The 12,723-nt window shown below is 40.7% G+C and overlaps 1 protein-coding gene across 5 annotated transcripts in view; it reads right to left on the reverse strand.

Moving 5' to 3' along the window:
* The window catches only part of Arhgap26 (Rho GTPase activating protein 26), a 421,874-nt gene that overhangs the window by 98,186 nt on the left and 310,965 nt on the right, over positions 1-12,723 (reverse strand). For all 5 annotated transcript variants that reach the window (XM_071612274.1, XM_027927794.2, XM_027927796.2 and 2 more), the window contains exons 18-19: positions 11,511-11,670; positions 1,344-1,482 (exon numbers count right to left, since the gene is read on the reverse strand). In XM_071612274.1, the coding sequence (XP_071468375.1) occupies positions 1,344-1,482; positions 11,511-11,670 (299 nt within the window). The remainder of the gene's footprint in view (positions 1-1,343; positions 1,483-11,510; positions 11,671-12,723) is intronic.

Genomic DNA, 12,723 nt, shown 5'->3' on the forward strand with positions numbered 1-12,723 from the left:
TGCACAATGGCCCTATGATGCCCAGCAAAGCTGGAGGCCTCTACTCCTGTAGTATCCCACGCGGCTCTCCTACTGCAACAGCTGAGATGAGACTGTCTCTGTTAGGGCCCGGTACCTGATTACCACCAAGAATGTAGAAACCTTGAGAAACCATTATTCCTCTTTTCCAGAAGTGAAGATAGGTCACATAGAGCTGGGGGGGCAGCAGAGGTAGAACTCCCATGGGGGCCACCGGGGGTCACAGCAGGTCAAGCTTACCTCCAGGGCATTCTACTGCCTCCCCTGATGCACATTTCTCTATGCTGACTTACCACTGTGTGCTCACTGGGCTATTTCCCTTACTCTGTTTTGAGCTGCTTAAAGACAAGGCCCCATTTTTTACATTCCCGCCTGTGGCAGGCATCACATAAACCGACAGCTGCATGTACAAACCAGCCTTGGTAACTGCGTTCGATTAAACAATAACTAATAATGGTAGCAGCCATTCTCAGTTAATGATCCTTGCCCTGTTCCAGGCTTTGGGCCAGATGTTGAAATGCCTAATTCCACTTAATCCTACTTCTCTAAGGGGGCATTTTCATCCCTGTTATACAGGTGAGCAAACTGAGCCTGAGAGAGGTAAAAGGCCTGCCCTCGTGGAGATGCTGGCACAAGAACCAGTGCCTCCCTGCAGAGCTGGAGGCCTGCTCTCCCTCCCTGCACAAGTCTCTTATTACAGAAGCTGAAGGAAGATAGGGCAGTGTAAGGTCTAATACCTGATCCCTACAAAGAACTCAAAAATCCTGGAAGGAAAAAACAATTTGATACATTTGCTGTCTGGAACAAGGAGGACTTATTCTCTAATTAATTCATTAATAAGTTCCATGTATTTTAAAATGCCAACTCTACACCAGGCACAGAGTAGAGAAAGGGCAAGGAGAACCAGGTCCCGCCCTCACAAAGGCACATTCTAGTATTCCACATGACTCCCTCTAATGGACATTCAATTACAAACTGAGAAAAGAAAAGGAAATCAATTCTATGGGAGCTACTAAAACTAAGGGGCCAAAGAGGCCACAGCTGACCTCCTACTGTTTGGCATGGAAAAGAAACTCAGGTGTTAGTCCACAGACCTGCAAAGAGAATCCTCAACAGCACCTCCTGCCTTTCATTCTTGGCAGTGCTGCTTCCTGTCCTACCAGGGTTACTCAGCAAATGGGACTTGATGGGCATTATGAAGCCCAGTCTTCAAGCACCCAAAAGGCCAGCAGCATACAGAGAGACCAGAGGTGTCCATCCCGAGCAGTGGAGGCAGCATGGGATGTCCCTGAACACCACACTGTTCTAGAGCAGCAGGGACTCACGTTTCTCTGTCGATTGCATGGCATGGAAGAGTGTCAGGGGCCTCTCGCTGCAGGATGGGGGCTTGGAGTCACCACTCTTCTTCCGAGACAGGTGCAGCTGGGCATTGGTGAGTGGCACATCAGGTAGGGTGTTAAATATCTGCAAAGGAAGTTTCACAAAAAGGTTACACAATTCTGCAGATTAGGAAGAAAGCACAGGTCTGAATTGGTACAACTGAAAGTTTGGTGGTGACTTAGACTCAGCAAGAAAAGATCAGAAAAGATCACAGGCACATGCTCAGGAGTCCACCATGAACAGTTCTAAGAACATCAAACCCCCTCCTTCTAGAGCTGGTCCCAGAGTTTGGTAACCGTTCACTTCCACTTCTAACTCCTGCCATACTTTTTATGAATCCTCTTTTTGTTCTCTTCTCTGGGAGAAATAGGAAACAGCTGAGATAAATATAAGCAACTGTCTGTTAACAGTACTTAAAGCTTTTTTAATCTTTGTCCAGAACCAATTAATCAAAATCCCTTTACCTTTTTCCATTGGTTTTATTTCCCAGTTCTTGATAATGTTTTACAACTTTCTTAGACTGTGAAAACTATATTTAAATAACATTCCAAGAACAACCCAGAGCAGGCTGCCCTCTCCCCTCCTCCTCAACTGCCCTCAATGGGAGCATCCTCTCAGCTCAGCAGCCCTGTTATCTGTGAGGCTGAGCGTCTTTTCCTTGCTTAAAAAATGTGTGTGTGTGTGTGTGTGTGTGTGTGTTTGCTTTTTTTACCCTGGAGGAAAGTGTGTGTGTGTATATATATACTAAAGACAATTTGGAAAATGAAGAAAAGATTCAAGAAAAAAAAAACTGAGCTTCTCCCAATTGTACTACTTGGAGGTAATCACAATCAGCATTTGGGTTTTATTTCTCTATGAGCTTTTTTCTTTGGAGCTATTATCATTATCATCATCATCATCATCATTGATAGCTAAAAAAGTGAGAATAAAATGATAGACAATGAACTTAATTTCTTAAAAAAAACAAAAATGAAAAAAGAAAATGAAGACAAAAATTATCACAACTCTTACCTTTTTTTTCTGCAGACAAAAATATTCTAGAATTTACTAAATATAATAGCCATCACTTACATGGTGCTACCATGACTACAGCAGCAGTCACTCACGGCAGGTTCCCTAGCTACCAGTCACTGCACTCTATGCATACACAGCTGGCTTGGTTCTCAGCAACATTCCATATGACAGCTAACATCCTCAACATTTCATAAGGAATTGAGGCACAGAGGGATTAAGTTGCTACAACTATACATATAATTACAGATGATAACACAGGGCTTTTTTCCCCAGATTCCTTTTTAAATTCATATAATAATACTCATTCATCTAATCAGCAAAATTCTTTTGAGTATCTACTTTATACTAGGCACTTTGGGCATAACAGTGAATTAGACAAATATGTTCCCTGTGGTTAGAGACTTTGGTTTCTAGAACTATGATTTAGTAAGTATTTGCCACACCAGGCACTAGGTAAAGTGCTTTGCATGAATTCGCATTTAATACTACACACACTTTTCCATAATGGAGATTATATTCTTTACACAGCTTTGTATCCCACACATTCCATCTAACATTATATTGCAGCATTTCCTTTCATTAAAAAAGAATCTTCAGATTTGATTCTTGATGGTTACATAACCTCCTCACTAATTGAGTTGTCCAAATTTATCGATCTATTCAATACCATCTCTTATCTGAAATAAGTCTTCTTCTGGATTTTTTTTTTCCTTTATAACAGTCATGAGTCACAAGAGGTGAATGCCCCGTGCTTCACCTATGGTGGCCTCAGACACCCCAGAATCTTTCTTTTGTGTGTGCATTTAAAAGCAAGATTCAAAAGCTGATATATAGAAAGCAAAGTCATAAGAATTATAACAATTTCAGCCCAAACAGCTGCTCTCCTTGAGTTGGCAGGTCCTTGGGCTCCAATGATACCAGCCAGCTGGTTAAGTCAGTCTTGCTCCCAAACACAGCTGTCTGAAGGCAGCATTATCCTATCTTCCCTAGGGGACTGAAAATTTGCAGCAAGACAAACTGAATCACTATACAGAGCTGAGATAAACTGGGGCAAGGGGTAAGAAGAGAAGACTTAAAGCAAAAGCAGCAAGATACTCTTGCTTCCAGAGCAGTCGGAACCCCTAATAACAACTTGCCAACACTTCACATCTCCCATCTCTTTTTGAATTTCTGCAATGGAAGACAAGGAAAAGACTATGGTTGTTGAGCTCTAGGACTACAATCTCTAAGAAGCTTTCTCCCCTCTTGACCTTGTTCACCAAACAATGGTGAGCCATGGCTGCTCTTAGGTGACATCCTAACTGTGCACCATTATCATCAGCATTTTAAAATGGCTCCTACACACGCCTGTGAGCACCTGCCAATCACTGTTCTAGGTGTTGCACACAACTCATCCCCAAGCTGAGGGTCAGCTCAATATAATAAGAAGAATGACTGTTTCAGTGAGGGATCTCCTGACCTTCCACCCAGTTAAGCAAGACAGGGACCAGGGCTGTAGTGGTCATCCATTCTGCGGGTTCTCTCCAGCTAATCTTCATACAGAAGCTGGTGCCCCCAAACCCACCAGAAAGGATTCAACAAATCATGGCATTTCTTGGTACCGTTCTGCCTCTGGCCTCAGGTACAGCACCTTCAGCAATCTCTAGCTAAGAGCATTTGAAAATTAATTCATGTAGGGCACAGCAGCACATGCCTGTAATCCCAGCAGCCTGGGAGGCTAAGGCAGGAGGATCAAAAGTTCAAAGCCAGTCTCAGCAATTCACTGAGGCTCAAAGTGAAATCCTGTCTCAAAATTAAAAAAAATTTAAAAAAAGATTCAATGCCTGGCACCCCCCCCCCCCCAAAAAAAAAAAAAAAACCACCTGAAAACTGATTCAGACTTAGTGATCTGCCTGGTTCTCATACCCACCCTCACCTTCTTTACCTCTGGCCTCCAGACTTTGTCTCTCTTTTCCTAATGAGTAACTGAGATCTTCACCTAACTACAATGGAAACAAAGATAATGAATATTTTTAAAAATTTCATCTATCAATGAAGATGGGAGCATTTATACTCTTTCCTAAGAGTCATAGTAAATGTTGGAGAAACAAAGAAGAGTTAAGTTGTAAGAAATCACCATGGATTTTTAGACAGATGCATGAAAAATTGCTTTCAAAACAATATTCTTACAGAGCACAGCAGGAAGAACATGGGGACACATGAGGGAGAATTTCACTCTGCTCAATGGCCGCTTTCTTTAAAAGAAAAGTTATTTGAGCATAACAGAATCAGCTCTAGGAGGGAATTTTCACTGTGGGTGAGAGCTACAGTCCCAAAGGCTAGCTCTCTAGGTCTCACTGTGAGCCATGCACAGACTTCTGAGAGTCCATGAGGCTCTTCTAAAGATCAGTTGCAATGATGTGCAAGTGGGCACACTGCAAAACATAAAGTGCCAGGCTGGGGCCTGTTATCCTCATCATATTACACACTGTCCAAGGTGCAAGGGCATCTTTGTAAATTAGATCAAGTTAGAACAAGTGACAAAAATGTTCAATTAAAGAGTCTGGGAAATCGTTCCCCACATTGCTGCTTCTTGTTTAACTCTAAAACATGAACACAAGCAAGGTGATCTTCTGGCCACCAGCTAGCCAGGCCCAGGGTTTGCTCCTGTGTTAAAAGTCCAAGTTGGAATTCTGAGGAGAATCTGAATTATTCATGTTTTGTTGGTTATTCCAATCCTATTTCATTTAGAAGAGTTGATTTCAAGATAATCAAATGAAGTTTTCTTCAGGCTGTCGAGAAGCATCTGTACAAGTGACCTGCTACAGTGAAAGAATGAGCTCATGTGATCTATGTGCGATGGATTTATGGAGCTTTACCATTTGGCTAGAACAATCTATTCATTTCACACAGACTTTCCAAATTAACACAAAATGGGGAGATTTATTCTGTGTCCCAAGTGTCTTGCTAATACTGACCAATTTACAAACTAATTCTGATTTAGTCAGGAATGCCTTGGAGATGAAAGTAAGGAAGACTCAGCCTTCTGGAAGCTACTGGAGAATAAAATTATAAAATAAAAATATAACTCTAGGTAACCCTTCCATGTATCCCCAATTTCAAGCTTCCTATAAGTGGAATTAACATACCCCCAAACACCAAGCTACTGTTTTCCCTTCAACCACCTGGGCTGCGGTTAGGATTGTTTTGGTCCCTGTGGTCACACAGCTGAGTCCTGGGTCTGCTAATTATTCCGTAGGCAACAACAGAGCTACGCTGTCCCTACTTACCATCACTGACATCATTGACATCGCCACAGCACCATTTAAAAGACAGGGAGAGAATTTAGAGAATTTATATAGGTGGAAGACAAACGTACTTTGGAGCTAGGTGGACTGGTTCAAATCCTGGCTTTGCCACTTATTAGCTGTTTGAACTCAGTGAATGTCTTTAATCTGTCTGAGTCTATTTTGCTTGTGTAAATGGGGATCCAACATCTGCCTTGCAGAGCTCTTAAGAAGAAAATGCACATAAATACTAAAACGTCTGATAAAGAGGAGGCTGGAAGTAGTGTTAGTGTAAACGACAGTAAAAATAACCAAAATTTGTTGAGTATAGCAGCTTACTATGCTAAGTTGTTAACATGGATTATTTACTTGGATTATCTGATTTAATAACTCTAGAAGGGAGATATTATTTGTGCATTCTGTAGATGAGGAGAAAGATCCATGGAGATTAAACTCATTTGGCCAAGGTCACAGATAAGGAGTACAACTGGACAGGAAACTAGATAGCTCTAGTATCTTAGTCACTTTTGGTCTTTATACCTATTATTAATTGGAGAGAGAACAAAATGGAAACAGCATAAGTTTGGGAATCTGACGTATCTGATTGTAGTCATTTACCAGTCCTGTGACCTTGAGTAAATTATATAACTCTCTGACCTTCAGCCGCCCCATCTGTAAAATGCCTCAGGACTAAAGTGAGGACTGAACACCTAACAATTTGGCCTTCACTGTTCAAAAGGCATTATTTTATTCAATTAAAAAAAGGAGACATATAAAGAATAAGAAGGGAAATAATGAGATTCAAAATGAATTATTTGTAGTCGGGACACAAGGATTTAATTTATAAGCGTAAATTTAATTACTGCTCTTTGCAAAACATTGATCTTAACTGCCTACAGCAATGTCAGAATCTGCTATTCTTTTCCCCTTGTGTGGTCTACAAAATTTGTTTCTCTGGTCCCCTCTGGCCTATCCTGATGTTACAGAGCATTGACACTTGTGGAATTTGTTCCGCTGTGTCACATACACATTTTTACACCTTTTCCAATCCCATCTGTCAAGCGCTCCTGCAATTTAAAAGGATTAGGAGTCTCCCTGTAATGTGTGCGCTGTACTCTTTGTCATGTGCTGTGATTTTTATGGGAGGAAAATTAGGTCATGATGAAGAGCTCCTGGTCTATAACTGCAAAGTAGCTTGGAGACAATAAATCATCAGCGGAGGCCAGCAGATTACAATGCAAAACGGAAAAGATGCATGTAGGAAAAGGGACGGAGCATTTTCTTGCACATAAATACATCAGGGTCCCCTGTAATCTGGGGCTGGCTTGCTGGATCTCAAGAGCATCTGCCAGAGGAATGGAGGGCTAGGGTTACTGAGCGCGGCTCGCGGCTCATGGTTCATGCCTCCTGACAGCACAGCATAAGCAGGAGAAGCCATAAACCCACATCTTTACATGGGAGAACCAGGCAAGCCTTGGCAGGGCTGGGCTGCAAGTGCGAAGGAACCAAATTCAGAGGCTGTAACTGCAGAGAGGTTTTTTAAGGACAGCTGGAAGTCCTACGTCCTGTTGATATCAGCATTTTGGCAGAGGGATCAACAATTTGGAAAGCAGTTTGGGGAATTTTATTAAAAATCTCACAAAAGGAACCAAATACACTTGGTAACTGAGGGTATATATAGATGGCTGTGATTTTCCATATCTCTAGAAGATTCTATTTCCTGTTATCTTTGCTGAGAGAGGAAAAAACTAAAACACAACAACTAACTTCATCTCTATTCAAACAATATTCAAGTAGCCTCCCAGCCCGGCATGGTGGCTCATTCTTGTAATCCCAGTGACTAGGGAGGCTGAGGCAGGAGGATGGTGAGTTCAAAGCCAGCCTCAGCAACTTAGCAAGGCCCTAAGCAACTTAGTGAGACCCTGACTCAAAGTCAAAATTAAAAGGGCCAGGGATGTGACTCAGTGGTTAAGCACCCCTGGGTTCAATCCCTGGTACAAAAAACAAACAAACCAAAAAACCAAAACAAATAAAGTAGCTTCCCAATTCAATCACTCCTTTATCTGGGGCCTATTAAAAGGGAATGTATGAGTTCAGATCCACAGACATTAACATTAACAAAGAGTATCTTATACAGCACTTGCCGCTAAAAGAAGAAAATGTTCTATGACAGAGCATTCCTGCCCAGCACACAAGTAAATCAAGCTTGCTTCTGAATCTAATAAGGACAGGATGAAAAAGATTCCAGGAATTATTTCAGTGCATCCAGGCACACCTTACTATTATTGTTTTATTAATTTTTCATATCAACAAGTATTAAATATTAAGGAAATGAAATCCAACTGCCAAATACCTAATGGTTGCCAAATCAATTACATATTGATGTACATTGTGTGTACAAAGTCCAACACTGGTCAATGGATGTCAATGCCACCAATATTTTCTTAAATGTAGTTCAAGGCAGATTCATGAGCCCTTTTATGGGCCCTGCATTTTGTTAAATGCAGATCAAGGCAGTTTCTTGATATGGTTATTCTTCCTAGACACCCAAAAATTTCAGTCAATGGCAAGTAAACCTTCAAAAAACAATTAAAAGGAAAACCTTACAAGAAATCGCAAAATTTTTAGTTTGGGGATATCTTGGTCAATAACAATGTTTAATATTTTGTTTTGTTTTAAAATCTTAACTAGAAGCATATAAATGTCCTCTACAACCCCAAGAATTTTCCTATTTTAACACTCATAGAAATAAGCTGTATGTTTGGGGAAAAGATTCTGCCCATACAGAAATGGCAACTTTAAATAACAGACTGTTGTCTTAAGGTAAGAATGGTAAGAGTCAAAATCTTTGCCCTTTGAGCTCTCAAGTCAAACTTGACTACAGGTAAAAACAGTCATACCCTCAAGTCTGTTCTTCTTTAGAATGTCATATAATCCAAGCAGGGTCCAGGCTATAGTCTCATTGATGGGAAATGATGCTGAGTTAGTATGGTCAACTCTCTGGTTTCAGTATTTAACAGGTGATTTTGATATCACAGTACAATTTGGTTCAGCTTCCAGGGATGTTTTTCTAAAGTACTGAAGTAACCATTTGGATGACTGGAAAACCTACTCTACTTGGAAACTCTGAGAGCTCCCAGTTTTCAGGAGTAAATTTAACTCTTTTTCCATAGCTTTCCAAGACTCTTGACAAAGGGGCTGAATCCAGCCTCGTGACACCATCTGTCCCTACCTGCTAACATTCAGCCCACAGTCCTCTCATGAATACGTCATTTTAACATTTATAATTTGATTAATGTTGTTCTCTTGGAAAGCTGATGCTCCTGTCTCCACTCTTCTGCTGCCTACAAAACTTCCATTTATCAGTCGGAGCCCAGTGCCAGCAGAATTAACTGATCTCTGCTCAGTGGTGCCATCATACTTTATTTATCTTACTTTAGCACACTGCATAATGGTTAGTTATATCCTGATAAAATAGGAGTGCCTATCTTATTTATCTCTGGTCAACAGTCAATACCCAATACATGGTTACTGCAGTAAATAGAGATGAACAAGAGTGGATTTCTATAGCATGGATTCTAAAGTGGTCCTAAGTTCAATACTAGTTCTTCTCCTAAAAAGCTGCTGCTTAATTTCTCCATACTTCAGACTCAATGTCTAAGACAGAGCTGAAAATATTGACCTTATTTGAAAGTAAATGAGATGGTAAAGCGGCTTAGCACAATATCTTGTATGCAATAAGTTGTAAGTGAAAGTTAGCTATTATTATCACAATTATTACTTCTAGATTACATTCATTAATAAGATCTACCAGCTTCAACTGAATAAATAAACTGGTATATATTACCAATATGGGAAAAGAAAAATGACCATGAGCCCCCAAACAATACTATATCTTTTGGCTTTTTCCTTCCTACCTCTTTCCACATTGGGATTTTTATTTCCTAAAACTGTGCAAACACTGCTCCTTCAGGGTCTGTTGGGGAAGGGGCAGAAAGAGCTCCTGGGCCACCTTGACAAGGTAAGTGTGTGTCCCCATGCTTTCTCTCCCAATAAGAGGAGTGTGGGAAACACCTCAGCAGGCCTCCCATCAAGGACACAGGTGGCTCTCTGGGGAAGAGGCTCAGCAAGGCTGTTTCCATGCACACAGGTACTATCTGCAGGGGATCTGGGTGTGCCAGGGACAACATAAAGGAGCTCATCTTCATTTTAAGCCTTGGGTTGAATGCCTTGCATTAACCCTTAGTAAATAAGACAGACAGGAGTAGGAAGAAAAAATCTTATGCCTTAGCCAGTTAGAACATAGAGGTCTTTTTCCTTCTGCTGAAAAAAAATATGTCAGATTAAAGAAACTGAATTTTCTAGCCAGCAAGTATTCCATCTCTCTCTCCTTCTCCTTTTTAAATGTCAGTTTTAGAGACAAAAATGTCTTACACATTTTTGAGTTAGGGAAAGGTGAAGGGAGAGCTGGAGGCTGGGAGTGTTTGTCGTTATGAACAGAGATCCAGGTGGGCTTCACTCCAAATGTCTCAAGGGAGTGAGGAAATACCATGTGGCTTCATGGAGGAAGAGTGTTCCAGATGATGGAACAGCAACCACAAAGGCCTTGAGGTAGGTGTGTGCCTGCCATGTGAAGAACAGCAAGGAGTCAAGGCAGCTCTGCTAACAGTGGGGGATAGAGGCCATGTAGCACTTCCTAGCTGGTACACAAACTGACCTTCCTGAGTGAAACAGGAAACCACCGGATGGTTCTTAGCACAGAAAACTGAAAGGACTTAACATTTAAAAAATCTGGGATGGAAGTAAGGAAGCAAACTGGGAGGCTCTTTTAAGATTCAGACAAGAGATGGTGGTGGCCTTCATTAGTGTTACCACTGTAGGTAGTGAGGAGTGGTCTGACTCTAGTTTCATTCTGCATGATTAAGTCCATTCTAGGCAAAGATTGTTTTAAAAAGAGGAACTTTTTCTTGGATTCCAGAGTTGTGGCTGCCAAATAGCGGCCAAGAAAACCCTGCACAAAATCTGGGATGCTTCATATAAAATTGCTATGTGTTAACATACTTCATAATATGGGGTGGAAGAAGGAGGAATTTTTTTTTTTTTTTTGGTACAGAGGATAAAACCCAGAGGTACTCTACCACTGAGCTACATCCCAGCCCTTTTTATTTTTTTGAGACAGGGTCTTACTAAGTTGCCAAGGCTGTCCTTGAACTTATGATCTTCCTGCCTCAATCTCCTGAGTCACTGGGAGAAAATGTTCTTAAGGAAGACCAGAAATCTTAATGCTCTAAAAGAAAAGACAGACTATACACATGTGCACGTGTGAGCATGCACACTATGAAAAAAAATGCGCCATTTATAAAAAGAAAAGACAAACTATAGGTTTGTGTTTCATTTATAACACAAATAAAAAAGTTCAATATTTATGATATTAAAAAACTCATAAATTCCTAAGAAGACAACTAAGTAACAAATGGGCAAAGGATGTTTCCAAAATGAGACTCGTAATACTACCTCCTTCACTAGACTATTGTGAGAATAAAATGACAACACAAGTAAAGTGTTGGGCACAGTTCCTGGCATAGGATAAATGCTCAGTAAATGTTGTCCCTTGCCACCACCATGATTGTCACCTAAACTGGCACTGTCATCACCTCAACCAATTCCCTCAGGATTATCATCACATTGAACCACCACACTCAGCACCTTCACCACCATCAGGTCATAAGAATCATCAGCAATGCAAACCTGAGTCAACTGTGAAGGTCAACATCCATGCAGTTTCCTTCCAGAGTATGTTTCACTGCAAGTGACCAAATAAATGTGTATTACCTTTTCATGGTTCTCTATCAGGATCTCGATGACAATGTTCTGAAACTTGATATCCATGATGGCTGCTACTGTTTCTTCCTGAGGCCGTAGCAAGGTGGGTCCAAACACCACCCCAAGGTTTGCCACTGTCATCAAATTCTGCTTGTGATTGTTAGCAACACTGGGAAGAAGAAGAAGAAGAAGAAGAAGAAGAAGAAGAAAAGCACAAATAAGAGAAATAGTGTATGCAGAGACAGTAACTCCCCCAACCCTTCCTGCCTGCCTCTGCGTAGGCTCCTGGTTTGTAGGAGCCAGCACTTGGGACATGCTCAGATGCCATCAACCAAAAAAGAGACTTTTCTATTTGTATTTTCATCTATCAAAGTTCACAAATTTTCATTCAGCATCCAAGCTATCTTGCTACTTCAAGATATGGCACTCCTTATAATTTACATTTTACCTAAAACAACCAACCAACAGATCAAAAAACCATCTACCAAATGTTGAACCTCTGCAAATCTCAATCTCTGTTCTGCGTGTTCAGGTAACTGCTAATCCCTTTTAGTGACAACTTATGTTCTTGGCTGCTGCTTAAACTACTGTGATCATTAGCATTTTCTCTAATGCAAACATAAAAATTCTTGACAGCTTTAATTCACTTGAAAACACAGACACAAAATAGGCCTAGTTTTTAAAATGGGCAGATCTGGCATTTAAAATCTCATCACGAAATTCAGCATTGACTCAAAGTATTAAAGCCCTCATCAGATGAAACATGTGGCTCACATTAACAGAAACATGTGGCGTAAACAGAAATAAAAACGCACTACAGTATATTCATGTACATGGCTATGTTTATTCTGTCCCTTCTACTCAAAATTTAATTCAGACTGCTGGCTGAAAAGGACACAGGGTTAGAAGTAGCTGGATCTGAGTAAATTGCTAAAAACATATGCAATGTTTGGATAAGCAACTACTCAAAACATATATCTAAACTCTGCATCTAGGCTTCCATGACCTAGTTTTAAAACTTAATTGTTTGTTTGTTGGCCCTGGGTATAAAGACACAAGTTTCCTACCGGCAACAAATAAGTTAAAAGTTCACACCATTCAGTATGGTCAAGAAAATACCAGGAGCTCCCCTAAATCACCTGTTGGAAGAAGGAAGTTACTCATTACTAATTTGAATCCAAAGAGAAACTGGGCAGAGATGGGCAGTTTACACAGACCTACC

Source organism: Marmota flaviventris, chromosome 5 (genome assembly GCF_047511675.1).
Source record: "Marmota flaviventris isolate mMarFla1 chromosome 5, mMarFla1.hap1, whole genome shotgun sequence".
Classification (NCBI taxonomy): domain Eukaryota; kingdom Metazoa; phylum Chordata; class Mammalia; order Rodentia; family Sciuridae; genus Marmota; species Marmota flaviventris.